At 34.1% G+C, this 23,439-nt stretch overlaps 1 protein-coding gene across 1 annotated transcript in view; it reads right to left on the bottom strand.

The window, feature by feature from the left end:
* The window catches only part of LOC129912504 (golgin subfamily B member 1), a 72,149-nt gene that overhangs the window by 2,024 nt on the left and 46,686 nt on the right, over positions 1-23,439 (bottom strand). The window contains exons 3-4 of the mRNA XM_055990776.1: positions 11,056-11,167; positions 42-3,169 (exon numbers count right to left, since the gene is read on the bottom strand). Coding sequence (XP_055846751.1) covers positions 42-3,169; positions 11,056-11,167 — 3,240 coding nt within the window. The remainder of the gene's footprint in view (positions 1-41; positions 3,170-11,055; positions 11,168-23,439) is intronic.

The raw sequence follows: 23,439 nt of genomic DNA, 5'->3' as shown, positions 1-23,439 counted from the left end.
AAATTAAATTAAGCTCAACCAATACAAGATGCTTAACTTACCATGTCCCTGCTGTTTACTGAGGATATCCAATATTTCTCTTATTTCAACGTTTAAGATTTCCAAGTTTTGAATACATTCGGAAGATTCTTGATGATACATATCCTTACGTCGGTTTAAATTGTGCGTGTCCACACTAGCAAAATCAGTACTGCTGAATCCTGAGCTAGAGTGTGATGAAAGATCACTCAAAGTAGCATCATCTTTATTTTCCACAGATAAAAAATCCATTGGTTTCTCTTTTTCGAAAATTCGTTGTAGTGAATGCTCCAAATGTCTTAAACGTATGACTTTTTCACCCAAAAGTGCCCGGGTTCGATGAAGATTCACTTCCATTTCGGTCAATTCTTTTTCCTCCTGAATCAACTGGTCCAATGAATGTCGAGTACTATTGATCTTATGATGCTGCTTAATTTCTCTTTGCCGGGCTCTGAAATTTGTTCTTTGCGTACGAAGAGATTCCTTAGCTCGACGAACTGAGTCACGTTCTAGGTGAATGCGATGCTTAAAAAATTCCAGCTCAGCCGAGCTTGTCCCAGCGTGTTCATTAGAAACATCTGAAAACGGATAACGAAGGTGATATGTTGCATCCAAAGTATTGTCAGGGAATTGGTCTTCAAGATCTTCTAGTTTTTGAAGCTGATGACGCAAATTCTCAACAGGTGTACATGGTCGATCTCCTTTAAAGATATCTGAGTTAAGTCGTGACGTTGAAGCAGATTTCATGCGCGAAAAGAACTTTTTGCGTTGGCTGCCTGCCCCACGTGTGTTGTTATTATTCTCCTGGTTGTTTTGAAGGGCTTCCGAATCGGAATTACCATTATCACTCAAAATAGGGGATGGGAGATATCGACCTTTTGGATAATTGTTAGAGATAGTAGTATCAGACTGGCTCATAGACGTAGTGTCATCATGAATCTGAAGGTGTTTTATATACTTTGAAGTTATGCCAGGTTTTCGAGGCTGTTGGCGTTCTGCAGATTTTTCGCGCAATGGGTGCTCTCTTACATTATGCAGATGAGTTTTTGGAGGTATGGGTGGCTTAATTCCAGAGGCAGATATTGAAAGACTTCGGTTTTCGCTATTTCCAATAGAAGGCTTATTGGACATAGAACGCTCTGTTTCTGAGCCTGTCGTAGTATTGTTCAAACTTTGCTGATTAAGAACAGCTTGTTGTTCACGTCGGCGATTACGACGTTCCAATGAAAGCTTAACATCAGTTTTAAGTCTTACATACTTTTCTTTCAAACAGCGATACTTATCTTCAAGAAGCCGCTTTTCACAACGAACTTTTTCATATAGCCGGTCTTCACCAGTGTCACGCATTTTTTGTCTTTCCAATTCTATCTCATGGGCAAGTTTATCGCGCATTTCCAGAAGCTTAGTAGAGTGTTCCTTTTTCAAAATTTCTTCCTCACTTTTTAAATCTCTTTCTAGATCTTGAAAAATTTCTGAATGGTTTTTCTGAAGTGTGCTCATGTGTTTTTTATGTTCATCGACTACTGCTTTCCGTTTTATATCCAAATCTATTTCCATTTCAGCTCGATAGTCTGCAAAATGTTTTTCAAATTCTTCTTCTAACTGATGGCGAACTGACGTTAGTCTTAAATCGTGTTCGTGGCGAAGGTTTTTGAGCTTAATATCATTTTCTTTTTTTATCGTTTCAATATCATGCTGAAGTCTTTCATCCAAGCGTTCTTTTTCCTTTTGAATTATTTCAATTTTGTCCGCCTCCCTCTGCTGGCGGTACTTTTGTATTTCGTTTTCAACTTCTTTATCAATTTGATCGGACACAGTGACATATCGAGAACTGATTTCAGGTATGACGGGAAACTGTGCAACTTTTCTGATCGCCCCACCTTTTATTTTATTTTCTAGTTCTTCTACATCACGTTCGTGCTTTTTATCTAGCTCATCAAGATCAAACGGAATACTCTCGAATTCTTGTTCGGATTTATTGACAAAGCTCCTTACTGAGCTAGCTTTTGATTCTGAATCTGTGTCTTCATATAGTGGTTTAACATGCGTGGTCTCCTTGAGTTTTTCCAATAATGAAACCGTAGAAGATGGTTGGCTTTCAACACTTAAAGATCGAGTGGCATCACTTAAGCGACTTCTATCCTTATCAGTGACATCTAAAGAAAAACTTTGAGCCCGTAAAATTGGAACTTTCCCAGGCCTTGAAACTGGCATCACTTTTACTTCTTTTACGTGCTTTCCAGCTTCATCAAACTCCTCATCACATTCTTCATCATTATTTTCCCAATTGTATTCATCGTCTGATGTCACTGAAATCTCAGGGCTTTGAGTAAGTTTCTTTGAACTGCTATAGTCTTCTTCAGGAGACAAATTGGTTCTAGATTTCACATCTTCCAGATTAAAACGTACACTTTTCTTATCCTCCCCTCCTTCATTTTCCAAACTGTCTCCTTTCCGTCGCATGTCCGTAAGACTAGAATCCCTTAGAATACCCTTGACTCCAGTGTTAGATATTTCAGCAAATAGTCCAACTGTACTGCTTTTCTCTTTTGTCTCAACCAAATTATGCAATTCCAAATTTTTACGCACATTTGATTTCAAAAACATAGCACCCGTACCAGAAATGGTAAAACCTTTTTTTAATTCTGTTCCATCACCACTTGGAGTCAGGGGGATATGCTGTAGACTCTGTTGTCCATCGCTATTATTTAATTTCATAGATAAGCCAATTTGTGGATTTGTCTTCGTTACCTCAAATCGAGACATCTTTACGGTTGGAAAGTTAGATGCTACAGGAAAGCATTTAGTTCTAGATTCTAAAAAACGATTTACTCCACCGCTAAACCCACTTGTTCCTGTGAAACTTAGAGTACCATTAGATGAACTGCATTTAGCACTGTCTTTAAGTGGAGAAGATATGTCGTTTGTATTGTTTGAATCCATGTCTTCGTTACCTTGAAGACTACGAATACCCGAATCCAGCTGTGAAGCATCATCGGAGTTGTCAATCACTGGAGTAATAGCTGATGAGAATATTTTCTGCCTGGCTTGTTCTGCGAGTTCACGATAGTCGGCATCCAAAGGATGATCCCATTGAGAATGTTTGGTTTTGATATTGTAGTAGTAGTGAGCATCCTGTTCTTCTGAATAGCTGCTCAAAAAAATAAATAATTTTAATTTTATAATAGATTTTAATATTAGATATTAATGAAATACATGTTTATAAAAAAATGTGTTTATATTTGAAAACAAGTTAATAAAGTTTAACCTATGTAGATACAACAGTCGGACAAAGTATTTTGACAAAATAAACATTTTTCTAACTGATGCGAATAATCTGTAATGGTTAAATATAAAATACTCAAATAAACAAACACCACGAAGCAATCTTTCAGCTTGAAGCTTGAGAAATGTCAAATGTTTCAAGTGTGTGTGCAAATTCGTGTAAATCTCTCAAAAAAGAGGGATTAAAAAAAATTCGAATTCTGCTTCGTTTGAGGCGATTTTTTTTCTATGGAACATGATTTTCAGAAAAAAATCGCTTTAAGATCGCCGAAAATTCGATTTTTGCATTGAAAGGAATTCGACATAATACTTCAATATTCAAAAGTCAAAATAATTACTCAATCATTTTTTTTTTTTATTTTCTGAAATAATTTTTTTAATTTATTTTCAAAGAAATAAACGCATTTTAAAATATTTTACCATCTAACGATCCCATTAATTTGTTGAATATTACCATTTTTGAATATATGTAAATGTATAATTTCGTTTGAAGGAATTTAAAAATTAATTATTGTTTGACGTTTGAAAGTTCACAATTTTATTTGATTATTCACAAATACAGATATAAAATTTCAGAATTGAGTGACAGCGATTCAAACTGTTTTATTGGATTTCAGAATGAGTGAATCCTTGAGTGAAACCAATCGAAAACGACATAAATGTTTCTTGTCTTATTTCGTTTTCGATTGGTTTCACTCAAGTATTCTGAAATCGAATGGAACAGGTCACGTCGCTTCCACTCAATTCTGTTTTTTTTTGTGTTTGTGAAATTTAAAGTGTCAAATATTAATTTTATTTTGTTTCTTCAAAAAAAAAATTATAAATATTATAAAAAAAAATAATCTGAAGACGGCAATGAAGAAGAAAATGGTAAACAAATCATTCCATTGCATTGGTACCCATTTTAATTATCTAATTAATTTTAATTTAAAAAAAAAAATTTTATTTGAATGACAACAAAAAAAGAATGATTGAGTATTTTTTTGTTGACATTTAAATGTTCGTGTATTAGTGCTTCTGAATTTAAATCGGGAAGAGAATTTCTCTTCTGAGAAGCATTCTGTCTGTCAGTTTTGTGCGAATAAAACGCTTTCAGAAGGCTTCTGAGTGATTCCGGACACTTCCGGACTGCCAATCGCAAACGACATTATTTGTTTTGTTTATTTGCTGAATTATCAAAATAATATATTTAAAACATCAAAATATTGTCAAAATGACAGTTGACCAGTTTTATACGAATTAATTCTTAGCACTGCATTGTGAACACAGATCAGGGGTCGAATTACCGCACACGATTACGATCATACGTTAACGTTTTGTTTATTGCTCTCTCTATTTATTTAGTAGAAGAAGATAGGGACACATAGCAACCATAAGTTAACGAACGTATACCGTAGTTCGACCCCAGGTCCTATAAATGTGAGGAAATGCTCAGGTACTAACTTTTCGTTAGGACCGAGTACTAGATGAAATTGGCCGTTAAACAATTTGATTGGCTGTAGCTCGAAGCTCGATGAATTAGTTAACAAATTTCATTTGATGAAATTTCAAAAAATATCCTTCCTTTGCATTGTCATTATTGGGAATATGTAAAATGATTTAAGAATAGAAAATTTACACCATTAAAGTCCGCTTGCAATGGATGCTGTTCAAATTAGAGATGTTGCGGATGTGGATTTTTTCACATCTGCGGATGCAGATGCGGGTGCGGATTTTTGAAAGTTAACATCTGCAGATGCGGATGCGGATGTTTAAGATATTTTATACAAAATTAATATAAATGAATTAAAATAATGATACAGTTATAAATTACATTTTATTTTATTTGTATTTAATGAGAGAAATTTAAAATAGGTGCATTAGACTTACTAAATACCGACTCCTTCTCTGCATCAAGTCGGTTACACAGAGGTTTGTTAATTAAACCCCACTACTAAATAATTGTTCCTTAGGAAGACTGGCTTATGGAGTGGGTAGAAATTGTCGTTAAGTTCTTTACTGGCACTTTTTTTTGTCCGGAAAGAAAGATCTTTATTAATTGCCTGTTTTCATCCCAAATTTTATAATTTCGCAAATTAGGTCAGTTCGAATTCCAAATTTTAAAAATTTCCTATACAATTTGACTTAAGGCTCCAACTGGTACAGTTTTTCTCGATTCGGTTAAAATTTTTTCTCAATTAACCTATTTAACCTGAACTTCACTTTATACAAATTTTCTTTTTATTTCAATTATATATTTTAAAACTTTTTTTCTTTGTACACTTTTTAGTTATGGATGGATTAATACATTATTATATCAACTTAAGATAATGAAATTGCTGACTTAGAATTGGTCTGGCTACAGACAATGGTTTGCTTGTTGTCTAAATTATGACAAATCAATTAAATAGATAGAAATTAACACTACTTTTTTACTTTTAGAATTGTGTCCACTAAAACAAGACATCATCTTTACAAAAAAAAAAAACTTAACCTAAAATAAAAAGGAGGATAGCGAAAAGAGGAAATAACAAGAATGAAATGCAAACATAGATGGATATGACGAGTCGTCTCTATCTGAACACAATATGTGTGCAAGTGAAGAGGACAGATGGCCCTGTTTTAATTTTTTGAGGCTGCTTAAATCCATGGTATAAAAAGACAAGGTATGATCATTAGAGCCGCCATCTTACAAAATGGGGTGATAAGGTTTTGACGTTTGGCATTTGGGAAAGTCAAAAGCAACAACAATTTCAAAGACAAATTTGTTTACAACAACAATTTCAATGGGCTGGGCTGTCAAAACCTTAAGTAGCCATAAGTTTTGACAGTTCTCGATACTGAGTTTTTTCTAATGATCATACCTTCTCTTTTTATACCATGGCTTAAATCGATTTGTTTCATTTACTCAACAATCGAGTTATTTATTTATTACATCTATGTATACGTATACGTATACGTAATTGAAGCAACTTAGGATTAGGTGCTACATATTTATTTGTACTTTTTTTGTTTGTATCTTTTCGTTATTTTGTCATATATTTTCTTTGTTTTTATTAACAAAAAAACTACGTACTTATATTTTGGTTATACCTCTACTTCCAAAACTTGCTAGGCCTAATAGCAAAAAACTTGCTTTTTTCTCACTTTTGACTAGTACATAGAGAATTTCGAAGTTAGATTACTTCTACAATATGATGGTTACAATAACGACTGTGGGCTCATTTTATAGATAATTATAAGTACTATAATTCATTCTTGAAGAATTACCTAGACAAATCAAAAGTTCGTCAGATATATGAAAAAATATCATTTGCACCAACCTTGCGACACAAACCCGCACTTTAACCAACTATTAAATTTTATTTAATCAACTCACGGAATTGTTTTGTATATCATTTTTTAGATAATTTTATTGTTAATAAGTCTTACCTTTGTCATTTTTTGGTAAAATGAATAACAATGGAGCTATTCAATAAAAACGATACCAATCTCTTTTCCAAGATGGCGGCTGTTCCCAACCTCCAATCATCCCAACAAATTGACTTTTATGATAAGAACAACCCCCCGAACACATTTCATGAAAAAAATTTTGTCCCGCGAAAAATGCGATTTGATTTACTAATTTCCCTGGGCTACAATACTGATTCAAAAAAAAAATAAAATGCACGATTGGGTCGCACGAACTTGGTTCAAGTTGCTTGACTTTTTAGGACTTTTTATATAGAATTTAAGTAGGTAAATGTAACTATTTGAGGTAGGATACCTATACAAAAAAAAATAACAAAAAAAAAAACCGAAAAATCGTTTTTCAAAATAATAAAATAAATCATTTCTTCAGATATTCATAAAAATTATTTCAAAATAAATTATTTCGTGTAGCAAGCTCAAAATAATAACATTTTCTTCAATTTTCTTAAATTTTTCAGGTTTTTCTTCAAATTTTCATTAAATTTTTCATGTTTGCACACCACCATAAAGAAACGTCAAAACAATGCGAAAAAATCAATGAAAGAGAAAGAAACTTAGAAATCAATCCAAAATATATGTTCGTTTCAGAAATCTCGGAAAAAATCAGCTCTCAGGGAAGTTTTTTGTCTCACTTAAAAATCTCTTTACCCTCAGAGATCTCTCTTAGTGGGACGCACCTACAATTCATCATAGTAATGTCGAATTCTTTTCAATGCAAAAATTGAATTTTCGGCGATCTCGAAGCGAATTTTTTCCGAAAATCATGTTCCATAGAAAAAAAATTCGCCTCAAACGAAGCAGAATTCGAATTTTTTTTAATCCCTCTTTTTTGAGAGATTTACACGGATTTGCACACACACTTGGAACATTTGACATTTCTCAAACGTCAAGCTGAAAGATTTCTTCGTGTTGTTTGTGTATTTGAGAATACCAACTTCAAATAAAGAGTAAATTATAATGGAATATAGTGTTTTTATTGCGGAAAAATATGAAATAAATAAAAAACAATGTGCGATCAAAATATAATTTTTCTTGGCATAGGGTCAATGTGGGTAAATGTAAACAGGGGTAAATGAAAACATGGCTCATAACAAGCTTCAGTTAAATCTCTTTGATGCATACATAAGTACAAATCACGGACGCATGTATCTTTTAACTTATACCTCAAGCTCATTGCTGTCAAGAGAGAATTCATTCGACGAGTGTATTTTCCGTGAAAGATAATTTTTTAAAGTGCCAAACAAGTCGTTAGTTTTTCAGAAAAATTAAATATTTTTGCAAATTCAATTAAGTCAGTATAATTTGCAAATACTTTTTTGTTTTTAATTTTGATGTAGATTCTATGTGATACAAGCAAATTTTAAAATACAGGACATTTATGTCGATTTGCATGTGTTTACATTTACCCCAGAATATTTTTCATAATGGGTTAATGTAAACAACGTATTCTGGGGGTATATTTATACTGAAATTATTGGTTTTAATAAAAATAATGTATTTTTAGTCAATTACTATTGCTAAAGTGCCGCGGAGTCAAATTTTAAAGTAGCCAACACCATCATTTTCAGTGGATGATGTTGCAAAATCGGTCTTTGACGTAAAAAAACAAAACATACCACGTTCAGAGCTGCTCAGGATGCATATTGGGCGCCTATATAAAGAATCAAAGGAAGAAAACAAAAACTTTTATTGGAATTTGAAAAGGTTTTTGTCAAATACCTTCTTGAACGTTTTTCAAGTTGTTATCCATATGATAAAGAGGAAATTCTAAATTTTAAACGCCCGTTTACATTTACCCCGAATTTAGGCTATTGATTATGTCGAAAAAAACAGGGTAATAAGGAACTAAGACGTTCACGGGTTTTTATTGCAGGAATTGTTCAATGGGTTATAAAAGAACATAAAACCGCGGAGTGCTATTAAATGAGAGGGTGGAAACTGAAGATAGGGGTGTAAAAGCCCCCTTTTTGGTTTTTCCAATATATCTCATAAACCGAGCAAAATTTTAGTATACTGCTCTCGAAACTTTTTGTAGAGAATTGAATTTCCTATTAGAATAATGTTTTTTAAAAATTGAAAAAAAAAATTTCCATACCAAAATAGTCGAAACAATCATACAAAAAAATATCAAAAAAATCGATTTTTTGAGTTTTTTTGCTTTTTTAGTTGTACATTTTTTTTGGGTTGAGATAGACATAAACATTGCTCGAAAGAAAAAAAGAAGATTAAATTTCCTTCAAAATGCTATACTCACTAAATTTTTTCATTGAAAATTAACCGAAGTATGGCCATTTTAATCTATCTTTTTTTTCGCATTTTTAGTTTTACTCAAGTAAAACAGAAACATTTGAGGGGAAAGTACGATAACTTAAGCACCAAGAACTGATAATGAGATTTTGTAGAGGGGTTAAATACAATCATTGTTTACTATGGGAGGGGCGGTCTATGTCCCCCCGTTTTGGAGGGAGGGGCAATTTTCTAAAAAAAATACTTAAAATAAAAAAAAATTATTTAAAAACAACGGCAAAACTTACAGTTTTGATTGATACTTTTTTTAAAAGCTAGAATTATAAACTTAATATTAATTTTTAAATGAAGTTATTTTAATCAATTGTTTTTGAAATACTTGATTTCAAAGTCAAAACTTGTGAAAAAAAGTTTAAAAAGCACATTGAGTACAATTTTCACAAAGATTGTGGAATTCAATACGAAATTGATCGACAAAGTAAACTGCCTTAATTGATTTCTTATCAAGTCATGAAAATCATAATGTTCCAAAGCCTTCTACTTTTTGAGAAAATTCAAAAATAGACAAAATACTTTCTTTATCGGAATCACTGGTTTATTTCAAAAACAATTGATTAAAATAACTTCATTTTAAAATTAATATTAAGTTTATAATTCTAGCTTTTGAAAAAAGTATCAATCAAAACTGTAAGTGTTGCCGTTGTTTTTTAATAATTTTTTTTTATTTTAAGTATTTTTTTTAGAAAATTGCCCCTCCCGCCAAAACGGGGGGACATAGACCCCCCCTCCCGTAGTAAACAATGATTGTATTTAACCCCTCTACAAAATCTCATTATCAGTTCTTGGTGCTTAAGTTATCGTACTTTCCCCTCAAATGTTTCTGTTTTACTTGAGTAAAACTAAAAATGCGAAAAAAAGATAGATTAAAATGGCCATACTCCGGTTAATTTTCAATGAAAAAATTTAGTGAGTATAGCATTTTGAAGGAAATTTAATCTTCTTTTTTTCTTTGGAGCAATGTTTATGTCTATCTCAACCCAAAAAAAATGTACAACTAAAAAAGCAAAAAAACTCAAAAAATCGATTTTTTTGATATTTTTTTTATGATTGTTTCGACTATTTTGGTATGGAAATTTTTTTTTTCAATTTTTAAAAAACATTATTCCAATAGGAAATTTAATTCTCTACTAAAAGTTTTGAGAGCAATATATTAAAATTTTGCTCGGTTTACGAGATATATTGAAAAAACCAAAAAGGGGGCTTTTACACCCCTATCTTCAGTTTCCACCCTCTCATTTAATAGCACTCCGCGGTTTTATCTTCTCTTGTAACCCATTGAACGATTCCTGCAATAAAAACCCGTGAACGTCTTAGTTCCTTTCTAAATGACATAATCAATAGCCTAATTTGTAAAAAAACACAAACATGGTGGGGTATTTGTAAACATGCAATATTTGACAGTAATATAAACAATTTGGGAAATATTAGTTTATATTTATAAAGAAGAATTGCCATCATTTCATATTTGCATTTGAAGATACCATTCAAGTTTTTCCGTGAAAACATATAAAAATCTAAAGTCGAAAGAAAAAAAAGACATGTAATTGTCTTGTGAAAAAGTCAAACTACTGTGACTTTTCTTCTCGTGATTGTCTTCAGGAATTTTTTTTTCTCTTTAAAACCACAGCATACGGCCAAATAATCAACCTTTTACTTCATCTTCACTCAGATCTTAATAATATTTGCAATTTCCTATTGATTTGGATTCAATTAAATTTATATTACCGAAGCAAATAAACAAAATTATTGATCAAAGGAATCTTTGGTTTTATTTTACAGAAATTGTTTTGATTTCAGCTTGACGTTCGTGTAAAAACTTTTTTCAAATGACACACACACACAATCGCAAAAAGAATTCGGTTTGTTTTCATGTTCCTTTTTAACACCAAAAATTCGATTTTTTTGAGGCGATTCTAAAAATTGAAAGGAATTCGACATAAGAGGCCAGACAAATATTGTTGTGAAGAATATTAAAAAAAAAATCTTTCTAATTACCAAATCTTCCAGTCCGACGGTAAAGCCTGCATTAAGCCTTCTCTGGCCAAGTAAAGCAGATGAGGCTCCTTAACTGGATCAATGCCAAGTTTGGTCGCATAGTCATTGATTTCTGAAAAAAAGATTGAAGATATGATGCTATAAATAGGCAACATTATAAAAAAGATAATAGGGTAGAGTTGCCTATTTGCGGCCGTCTCCAGTGACCGGCCACCTTTCGGAAAATCGTGTTTACTAGTGATTTCAAAGGGGTTTATTCCAAATGTTCACTCGTATGCTGTTTTAACATATAAGAGAACAGCATAAGAGCAAAGTTTTGGAATAGTTACAACGATTTTCCGAGAGGTGGCCGCTAACTGGAGAAGGCCGCAAATAGACAACTCTACCCTATCAAACTTTAACATTTCTTCTTATAATACCAAAACGTGTCGTTCCAAACAATAATATAATAACTTTTAGTACAGGTAAAATATGCATTAAACAATTAATTGCTACCCTTATAAAACATGGCAAAAATGTTGCTTGATAAGAACCAAAAATAAAAAAAACTCTATGGATGGAAGCGTGTTTTTTCGCTGGAAAGGGGGAGGGGGTGAAGGTCAAAAATATAGTGAAAAAAATTGTTTGTGGAATATCATCACATGACACAATAAAGTCAATACGATTGCTCTAAAAAAAGTTATTGCCGATTAAAAACAAGGGTGCTTGTTTTTTTGACTTCAACAAGTAAAATATAAGGGAACGGGTAGTTATTCTGTATTCCAAAATTTTGTATGACCAAAATTCTGTATCTGAATAAAAACTTCAGTTTGAGCATAATTCTGTATTCCATTATTCTGCTTTTCTATTATTCTGTATTTCAAAATTCTGTAAATCCAAAATTCTGGGGTCGAACTACGGCATACGTTCGTTAACGTGTGGTTGCTATGTGTCCCTATCTTTTTCTATTGATTAAATAGAGAGAGCAATAGTCAAAACTTTAACGTATGATCGTAATCGTGTGCGGTGATTCGACCCCTGTTTTCAAAATTCTACAAATCCTTCATTCTGCTAACGAAAAAAACCTTATGTGACAATTTACGCAGATGAAAAATTAGGGAATAAGAGTTTATGTTCTACATAAATATTTTAGTTCCGTTTCCGCCCTGAAAGACCTCACAAAACAAGACAAAAACAAGTGAAAAATAACAAAAAAAAAAAACAAAATGGTGAAATATGTATTATGAAGATTCTTGGCCAAATATTACTAGTATTTTGGTATTCGAGGTAGATATATCATTCAAACTCAATCCAATTGCTGAGCCATATGCAAATTAATTGGGGAGGTACTTTACAAAGCATTTTATGCAAGAAAATACCAAAAATCTGTACACCAAAATTCTGTAAATGATAAAAGAAAAATTGTTTTGTTAATGAAAAAAGTGCGCACTTTTTTTAATTTATCAAAACAATTTTTCTTTTACCATTTACAGAATTTTGGAATTTTGAAATCCAGAATCTTGTGCTAACAGAATTTTAGAATACAGAATTTTTAAAATACAAATTAATTTACAGAATTTGAAAATACAGAATTTTGGAATAAGGTATCATGACAGCTAACATAAATTTTATTATTTTTTTTAAACTTGGTGAAAGAATTTTGTTTGTTATGAGAACTAAGAATTTACAGAGTCTACAAAATTTTCTTGAGCAAAAGGGTGTTTTGTATTTTATTTAAGAAATGATGGATTTCGGAATAAGTAGGTACCTACCACAAAAACTGGGAAAAAAATGTTACCCCAATGAAAATTGGTACAAATGTTTCATTTGTAGTGGAAATCAAGAATCTAAGCAGTCTACAATTTTTTTTTGGTGAAAGGCTGTTGTTTTGGGAAATAAGGAAAATCCCTTTTAAGTCCGATAAAATCAATACCCTTACGAAATTTATTAAAAATGTTATATCTTCCATAGGAACTACGAATTAATTAAATAAATCATATAAAAAGGTGTTTTTTTTAAGTGTAAAGAAAATAGAAAAATTAAGTAATAATAGTGGTAACCTATTAAAATTCAGCAATTATGTTACTTTTGAAATTGGAAACATGAATCTAAATATCCCCTGTTTAGGCGGAGGGGCAGCATGCCTCCACTTACCCATCTCACTTTGATACGCCTTGAACTTCATACCTTTACCATTTTTATTTACCATTTTTATAAAAAAAATCGCGAGATTCTTAGTACCAATTTCAAATGGCCTAAGAGAAGCGGGACAGAGGACCCAAAATGGAAGTTAAAATTCTGAGAACTCGCGAAGCGGGCCAGGCATGATACTTTTAAATTAAAAAGCTGTTAATATTGGCGAAAATAGTCAAGAAAATGAAAATCTGATAATAAGGTATTTTTCTTATTTTCAATTTTCTCGGAAACTATAGGGCATAGAAGCATATTGTTTTCAGTATGTGGATAAGAAATAGTTTGAGGCAGTTTATTTCATTTATTAATTTCATATATAAATTCACAGTCTTGGTAAAAATAGTATTTAATGTGTTTTTTTTGTTTTAACTTTTTTCCCAAATTTTGACTTTGAAGTAGATTATTTCGAGAAAAATTTATTGAAATAATTTGATTTAAAAACTAGTATTAAGTATACAATTCTGGCTCTTGAAAAAAGTATCATTCATAACTGTAAGTGTTACCTACCGTATTTTTTTAATAATTTTTTTTTTTGTATTTTACGTTACGTTACAAAATATCGTTATCAATTCTTGTCGCCTACGTTATCGTACTCTCCCCAGTATTTCTACAAGAAAATACAATATTAAACCTAGTTTTTGTTATTTCATTTTTTTTTTCAAAAATTCAAAAATTTTATTAATGGCCTGTACTACGCCTGTCGACATTATTTTTCTCAATTTTTTTTTCTCACCCCTAATACGCAATTCTCAGTTTATTTTCTCTCTTCTCCAACCTTAATTCAGATCGCCCAAAATAAAATACACTTAATTTAAAATCAGTAAATTTAATTTAAAATAAAATAAGGGGGTGTACTAAAACAAAATCATTAAAGTTCAAATAATAACTTAACAAAAATATCAAGTTTTTAGATAGGAACTAGTTCTAAGCCCGAATTAAAATAGAAAACACCATCTAACATTTCAAAAGCTTTATTAATATCGTTAATAAATAACTGAAGAAGAATTCTCCATTTAAATTATTTTAGATTTCTATCACAACAGTTCGATATCGCATATAGAATAACTCTTACCAAAATACTTCGCATTCAAATAAAAATGAGGTAGATGTAACAGCTAACTTTGAACTCATTTTTTAACAAGACACAATCGAAAAACAAAAAAATTAGTGCAGCATATTGACACATGTTTATTTTGCACCCACTTTGCCAAACTTTTTGGTGTCAATTTTGATTTTCATAAAATCGACTTATGACCAGGGGTCGAACTACGGCATACGTTGGTTAACGTATGGTTGCTATGTGTCCCTATCTTTTTCTACTGATTAAATAGAGAGAGCAGTAGTCAAAACGTTAACTGTGATCGTAATCGTATGCCGCAATTCGACCCCAGGTTTTTACAGCAAATACTCCTATGTACGTCGCCACTACTACGTACATAAGAGAACCCACTGCTTCTTTGTAGGGAAATTTATCTGCTCTGTAGCCACCGGCCCATCATCTATAGGGGAAGTGGGGGCAAGACCGCCCCCACCGCCTTAGTGTTTGACTGTCTAAAAAACCAATAAAAAACATCTTTTGAATAAAATAAAGTTTTTATTCATTAAGTTTAATGCAGAAACTCTCATTATTATATAAAAAATAAAAAAAATACTCGACAATACGTTTTGAAAAAACATCAAACAAAAAACCGTCTTGCCCCTACATGGGGGTAAGACCGCCCTATCAAATTTTGTTGGTAGAAAGACCTATTCTATTGTTTTAAATGCAGCCTATTTGTAATAATAACACAATTATGCTATATTTTCATTAGTTCTCACTCCAGCACATGCTTTTTGGTACCATTTGGTACACATTTTGAACTTAATCCAACAATACTTTGGATTGGATCAAGAAAACAGTTGCAGATAGAAGGTAAAAATACAATTTGCAAAGTCCTCTTCATCAGAATCATCAATTACAGTATTGTTTGACGCCTTTTGGAAGATTTAACGGTGAACTTCTTTTTTCACTTTGTTTAAGCTACCAGAGCTTCCAATTTCGCCCATGGGCGGTCTTGCCCCAGTCATATCATATTTGATGTTCTGTATTTTTTTTTTTTTAATTTATCTTTATGACTCCTTCTTTCGCAGAAAATACTTTTTAATATTCACTTTCTATTATAAAAAAGGAAAAGTTAAAAATTTTAGTTATTTCAGTGTCAAAAATAAAACTGACTTTTCACATGAACGATAACAATTTGATGAAAAATCACAAAATTTACCTTAACTCTTCGGGGTCTTAACAGAAATTGCCAAAACTTACAGACGTGATCGATCGTACCAAAGGGCACCTATTTTATATTGCAAGTGTTGCCAATTTTACTTTTTTCATAGAACATAGTACGAAAACCGTCTTGCCCCCATGGGCGGTCTTGCCCCCACTTCCCCTATATATAACAAGGATAGTTCTGCGTTTATGGTCTGCGGATAAGAAAATGCAAGGGTCCATCTTGCTCGGCTTCAGATTGAGTTCCTGTCAGCTTCATGTTCCAATGGCGAGACGCCTGCTTCAACCCGTATAGGCTCTTTTGCAACTTACAAACTTTGTTCGTTCCACCACTGTAACTAGTTTTAACATCAAACTGGGTTAATATAAGCCCTTCGTTAGCTGCTATAGCTAGAATCGAACGAATCGATGTAAATTTCGCTACTGGGCTAAACGTCTCTTCATAATCGATCCCATATTCCTGAGTGTAGCTCTGTGCAACTAATCTCGCCTTATACCTTCGTTTTTCACCTCCTAGATCTTTTATTTTTTATACCCATTTATTCCCAATAATTCCCTTATTAGCAGGACGAGACACTTTACTCCATGTCAGATTTTTGTGAAGACTTTTCATTTTCTCTTCCATGGCACCACTGCAGCTTTTCTCTACAATATATCGTTTTGGTGACCTTGGTCGAAGTCGATGTCTGAGTGGAACGGAAATACCATGAACTTCTTCTAAATCGTCCTTTGATTCAGCTGCAGATGTGTACAACATCTAGGCTATCCAAATTAAACTTTCTCTCATTGGTGAACTTAAAATTTTTTCCATTTTTCATCACAGAATCTATACTTTTCACCGAGGCGAAGGCTTGAAAGTTTATGCCTTGACAAGAGTGCCGGTTTTCCACATTTTCTTTCGTAGGAATGACTTAATTCCACCGTAATTATTTGCTGCACTTGTCGTACTTCCACTACCAAGTTTATTTTCTCGAAAACTTCTCTTGCTGTCAAATTCTCACGAAAATTACTTCATTTTTTTGTCACTTTTGGCTCTCTCTTCAATCAAAGGCTTTCTTCCTGATCGTTTTAGGTAACCATACTTGTCATCTTTGTAAATTAAATTATCAATTACACAATCGGACCTTTCTTCTCCGCCAGATTTTTCGCGGTTGGACAATAAATTTTAATGGTAAGCCTTGATTTTGCCCATTTCTGCCTGCGTCATGGGTTTTTTTATGGGTTTTTCACGCCTTATTTAAAAATAACCGAAAAATTTTGCTTATAAAATGTTCATAATGGGTTAAAATCATTTTCCAACTGTTTTGCTTACTTTTGGTTACATTTGATCTCGCTAAACCACACTTTTAATGTGAAAATCAGCTGTGCCTTTATAATTATTTCGCACCAGAAATTCAAAAAATAGTTTTTAAAATTAAGTTTAACGAATTAAATAAAAATAAAGGGTGGCAAACAATCCAGTATATACTTGTCATCTTATTCGTGCAAGGAGTAAAAATTAAATATCCCTTATATGGTTTAAAAACGAATAAAATCGACTGCCTTTATAATTATTCCTGATGCTTCCTCCATAAGACCATATACATCCGTATGGACAAGCTCTCCAGGTTGCTTCGCTTTAAAACAGGCATGTCAAACTTGCGGCCCGCGGGCCGCATGCGGCCCACATTCTATATTTGTGCGGCCCAAGCTTAATTTAGGTACAACTTGCATTTTCAATTTTTTTACATTCAATTTCTGTTTAAAAAAATAAAATTTAAATGTCTATAATGAACACAAATTTCTCCATTTCAAAACGATGTTGTCCGTTTGGTGAAAAGGTAAGCAAACATTTTTTATGTTGAAAAAAAGCTTTTTTTTGCTGAAATTAGCATTGGAGAAAATAATTGTTTATCTTTTCTCCAGTGCAGATGGGAAAGTAGCGAAAAAGCCCCACATGGTTTGTTTCAACCTAGGTGAATTTTTGGGAAAAAGCTCTTAATTTATTTATTTGTAAAAAATGATTTATGTCGAATTCCAAACATCCAAAAATTCGATCTGCAATCGACTTATTGTCGCTTCTTTTTCTGAAATGAATTCCAATGAAAAAAATTCGCTTTTTAAATCTCTTTTTTGAGACGGATTTATAAATATAGAGTAAGTACCTAATCCTTTGCAAATGGAGGTAATCGAAATCCAGTGTGACTCCGTTTTAAGATCTAAAATCGATGAATTTGGGATGCCTGAATTTTTACCAACTTCCAAAAAGGATGAGGTATTCAATTCGCCTTTAATTTTTATTTATGCTTGTTACCTCTTAACTTTGGACTGAGTATACCAATTTTGATAATTCTTTTTGTATAAGCTGGGCCCTGCAGTGTGGTTCCATTTAAATTTTGTCCAGTTATGGCTATGGAAACTATGAGAAAAACCATAAAACCCAGTTTTGAACTATGGAAGTCGGTTTAGTTTTTTTTGATAAAAATTATTATAAAAGTATCTACCAATCAGATTGGAGAACACTCGAAAATTGGCATATGAAATAATTTGTATATTTAGAAGCACTTTTCGATGCGAGCAGCTGTTTTCACTAATGAATGGAATTAAGTCACCAGTTAGATCCAGAATTACAGATCTAAACCTGGGGTGTTTTAAAAGTAATAACTTCTAATAAATTTTCCCCACAAGTAGAGAAGATGGTAGCAGAAAAGAAATGCCAAGTGTCAGGCAGAAAACATTAATATTACTACATAATTGTTCTTTTATAAAAATAAATCTGTTTCATAAAAATTCTAATTGTTTCTTTTTTTTGCGGCCCATAGAAATTTATACCCTGTTATTTTGGCCCGCGAAAGCCATTGAGTTTGACATGCCTGCTTTAAAAGAACTCTTTGGAAAGGGCAGTCGATGCTGTTTTCCATAAATACAGACATAACAGGAAAAATCTTGGACATCAACAAAAGTAATGTTATGTTCTTTAAGATGAGAACGTACCTTTTTTATATTCTGGTGTGCCATACTTTCATGCCAAACCTTCAATGCCAACGTTTTTGTAGTAGCCAAATTAGTCATCGGCTCTTATATCTGAACGCGAAAACACATCCATTCTCCTTTATAAATTCGCACCTCATCTTGTCAGATATAAATTTAAGGGCTTAATCTAGGATACGACTTTAGAAAAAAAGATGAACCGAAACTTTTGGTACATACAAAACCTCAGACAAATATTTTTCAGACCAATTACCATTAAATGACAAAATATTTATGTCACCCATGTCTAAAGCTTGTATCTTGTCACCACTTCCAACTCTTATATCTACAGGGACAGAAAAGATTCATAATTTGCGAACCAATCCCTTCGACAGGTCATATGGTCGCTGGCTTCAGAACCAAACTTTGTAATGGACCAAAAATTTGTTTGTTTTCCTTTATAAAAACTCCGTCGATAGCAAAGTTGAAAGAAACTTTGGAAGATTTTTAGATAGGTATAACAGGTAATCAATAAAATACACCAACAAACCATTTAGTGCTGCGTATATTAGACTTGTATTTGTCTAAATTCTTGACGTGTTATACATATTGTAACGATGAATTACTGAACTACTTTTAAGATAAAAGTCTGAACACACTACCTACTACTGCAAAGGTAGAAATGTGAACGGACCTTTAGTAATTAAGAAACTACCCTTTGAACACATCCCAAAATATCCCACTGAACACATCCCAAAATATCCCACTAGACTGGAAGTATGAAGCGCCCCTCCTGGAAAGGAAGTTTCGAGAAGCAAAGACGAGAACCTTCGAAGGCATTCTCGAATCTCGAAATTCCGGTATAAAAGGGCAGCGTAGTCACCGACCGGACACAGTTTAATCTTGAAAGTGAAAGAGTACAGTACAAAGTGAAATAAAGTGTTGCGAATTGTTAGTAGTAAATAAAGTGATTTAAAAGTGTGTTTGTTTGAGCGAATAATAAAGTAAATTGAGTTGAAATAAAGTGTGTTCTTAATTGAACGCAAATATAAGTGGAAATTAAATAAGTTTTATTGTGAACCCGGAATAAAAACATTACATTGGTGTCAGAAAAGTGGAATAAAACTTATTTATTTGTGCGAATCAGATAATTTCGCGAATAAAATAAAAAGTGCGAGTGTGTTTTAACAATAAACAAAGTGTAAAACATTTTGAAATAAGTAAAAGTGCTCGCGTTTTGAAAAGTTAAAATGGGTAAAACACTAAATCAGTTAAGTTTGACTGAGCTGAAGGCGGAATTAACTAGGCGAGGTCTTCCTACTGCTGGATCGAAAAATGATCTCATTATTCGTCTACAGGATTATTTAACCCAGAAAAACGAAGATTTGGATACATTTCAATTCGAGGTTGAAATGATAGAAGAACGAGTAAGTACTATTTCCGATATGTCATCCATCATGGCTATTCTCCTTGCAAAATTTGAAGAACAGAAAGAACAAATTGAGACACAACGCAAGGAACAGAGAGAACAATTAGAAAAACAACAGAGTAGTGTTCTCGAAAAAATGGAACAACAACGCACAGAGCAAAAGAACCTTCTAGATGAACAGAAAAACCTCATCAAAGGTAAGCTTGATGCTATCGAGAACAAGTTCGTTGCTCTTGATGCTTCCATAAAAGGTGTTGAAAAACAATCTCAAGAAAAGTTCGAGAAAGTTGAAGAAAAACTCGAGAAAGTAGAAATAAAATTCGATGACAAATTGAAAGGAATGGAAGTAAAAATGCAAAGTTTTACCGAAGAACTTGAAAAGGTTCGAAAAATTAAGGTGCGAGAAAGTTCTGGTGAGTATTTAAAGAAGAAAGAAATGCATCCATCAACCTTTGATGGACAAAGTTCTTGGTCGATCTACAAGAAACAGTTTGAGGCAGCTGCCACAACAAATGGCTGGGATGACGAAGACAAATGTATAGCGCTGACTCTCACTCTTAGAGGTCCTGCTGCTGAGTTATTACAAACTTTACCACCAGAAAAGAATGGTAACTTTAAAGCTCTTGTCCAGGTCATTGAAAAACGCTTTGGAGATGGCCATATGCAGGAAGTCTTCCGCGTCCAACTCAATACAAGAATCCAGAAAAGAGGAGAAACTCTGCAACAACTCCAAGCCGATATTGAAAGGTTAGCTCATCTGGCATATCCGACAGCAGGAGACGACATTATCAATCAGTTTGCGACAGAAGCCTTTGTACGTGCTGTATCTGATATAAATCTTCAGCGAGCAATTCGAACAGCTGGAAAACGTTCCCTTTCTGAAGCATTAGCGTTTGCACTGACTATGGAAGCAGCAGAAGAGGCTTCTCAAGGCGTTCATCGGATAAGAGAAGTTGCAGTGGAGGAATGCTCTTGTCAAAAACTCGCATTCCAAAGAAACCAGCGAGACGGAGCTGCTCGATGCTGGAACTGTAACAAGACTGGACATCTCCAGCAGCAGTGCAGATTGCTACCAAGAAGAACTGCTTGCCAACACTGTGGAAACAGGAATAATGCCCAACAACAGGTAAGCGATACAACCAGCACTCATCCTCAACTTGATTCCCATTCGGGAAACGAGTAAGAACCAACTTCGAGGGGCAGAAGCTGGTTTCTGGTATCGATGGCCCCAGAACCATCGATAGTCTCACAGACTAAACGAGACAACAAAAGTCTGACAGTGGAGGCAATCATAAACAGCAAACAACACGTGGCTACAATTGACACCAGTGCCACCGCCTCTACTGTACGAAGAGACTTGGTAAAGATGACATGGCTACATAATACCAACAGCTACCGTCTGAAGACCGCCACAGGAGAAGCAGCAAGAGTGTACGGAGAAGTTCGTCTTGAGATCCGTTTGGCAGAACTAAAGTTTTCCCATGTGTTTTTGGTGGCAGATATATGTGATGAGTGCATCATTCGAATCGACTTCATGAAGGAGCATGGAATCATCTTGGATATCGGTTATCAAGTCCTGAAATACAGAAACGTAGAGATTCCAATGGTCTTTGGCATTGAAAACTCAACAACAATTAGAACTGTCATCAAAGAAGACATGTGCCTGCCTCCTTCTTCAGAAGTTTTTGTGTGGACGAAACTAAAGGGGAATATTGGAAGCCATCGATACCTCATGGTTGAGCCAGAAGTTGAACAAAGTTCCCAAAACATCATCATCGGGAAGACTCTTGTGGCACCAAAGAACAACATGGTACCTGTACGGATACTTAACATTAAACCGTACCCAATCAAGCTTAAGAAAGGAGAAGTTGTTGGGCAATGTGAATCTGTGGCCGCAATAACTAAGATCAACGAGGTGGACACACAGATGACTATGAACTCGGAGAAACTAAAGACTCAAATTCTTAAATCAGACAACTTGAGTCAACATCAGCTTAATGTTGCGGGAAGGCTTCTTCACGAATATGCTGATATCTTCTCTTCACCCAGCGGGCAGTACGGCCGAACACAACTCGTGCAGCATCGAATCGATACAGGAGATGCTAGGCCGATTCGTCAATCAGCAAGACGTCTCCCGTTGGCCAAACAAGGTGAAGTTGAAGAAATGATATCGACAATGAAGAAAGATGGGCTGATCGAAAATTCCAAAAGCCCTGGGGCATCACCGGTAGTTCTCGTCAAAAAGAAAAGTGGAAGCACTCGATTTTGTGTCGACTACCGCAGGCTGAATAATGTGACGAAGAAAGACAGCTACCTACTGCCAAAAATCAGCGATACTCTAGATGCAATGGAAGGAGCACAATGGTTTTCGACTTTGGACTTGAAGAGTGGCTACTGGCAGGTACAAATCCATCCAGAAGATCGGGAAAAGACGGCTTTCTCCACAGGAAATGGTCTGTGGCAGTTTAATGTCATGCCGTTTGGGCTATGTAATGCCCCAGCTACTTTTGAGCGCTTGATGGAGTGCGTTTTGAATGGATTAACCTGGAAATCTTGCCTAGTCTATTTGGATGATGTCAGCGTTTATGGAAAAACATTTGATGACCATTGTGAAAACCTAAAGGCTGTATTCCAAATGTGCACTTTTCAAGACCGAGGTTAAATATTTGGGGCATATCATCTCATCCCAAGGAGTGAAGACTGATCCTGAAAAAGTTGACACTGTGAAGAACTGGCCAACCCCTCAGGACAAGCATCAACTTCGGAGTCTCCTCGGTCTGGCACCGTACTATCGACGATTTGTGAAGGATTTTGCGAGAATCGCCAAAAGCTTGCACCAACTTACGGAGAAGGGTAAACCCTGTAAATGGTCAGGTGAGTGTGAGAAAAGCTTTCAGGAACTAAAGCTGCGGTTATGTGAAGCTCCTGTGCTGGCCTATCCGACTCCAGGCAAACAATTCATCATTGACGCAGATGCAAGTAATGTTGGAGTTCCCCCTCGTCGGGTCTCCATCTTGATGTTGGTGAGGGGGCTTACGCTCGAACCTCAAGCAGGCTAGTTTTCCCAGCTACCAGCTAGGGTTTGAGCAAACTAAGAGAGGCCCACCCCTATGAATATATGGAAGAATTAACTAAATGAATACAACCATAACGGGGATATACGCTAAACGGTCGGTAGAAGTCACGGCTGCCGGCTTAGGCTTTGCTTCGCGCGCTCAATACCGAGAGGAGGAGTCGCCAGTGACAACATTTTTTCATATTAACTTTTACTTTTTATCTCACCTGCTTATATTTTTTCTTTTATCTTTTTCTTTTTTCCTTTTTTGTTTTCTTTTCTTTTCTTTTTCTTTATTTTCTTTCAGAACTAAAACATATAAGCAGAGAAACGAATTTTTAACTGATATTATCATGGAAAATACTAAGAAACTTCAGCTAACTGAGGAGGAGGAGAATTTACTTCTCGATCCGTTCTCAAACCTGGACATGGAGGACGGAGCCAGCGAGATAGACGTCGATGATAGCGCCAGCATGATATCATCCGTTGCGAGCTCCAACTTCTCTAACTCGT

Source organism: Episyrphus balteatus, chromosome 2 (genome assembly GCF_945859705.1).
Source record: "Episyrphus balteatus chromosome 2, idEpiBalt1.1, whole genome shotgun sequence".
In the NCBI taxonomy this organism is placed as follows: Eukaryota; Metazoa; Arthropoda; class Insecta; order Diptera; family Syrphidae; genus Episyrphus; species Episyrphus balteatus.
This window is presented reverse-complemented; position numbering and strand designations above follow the sequence as displayed.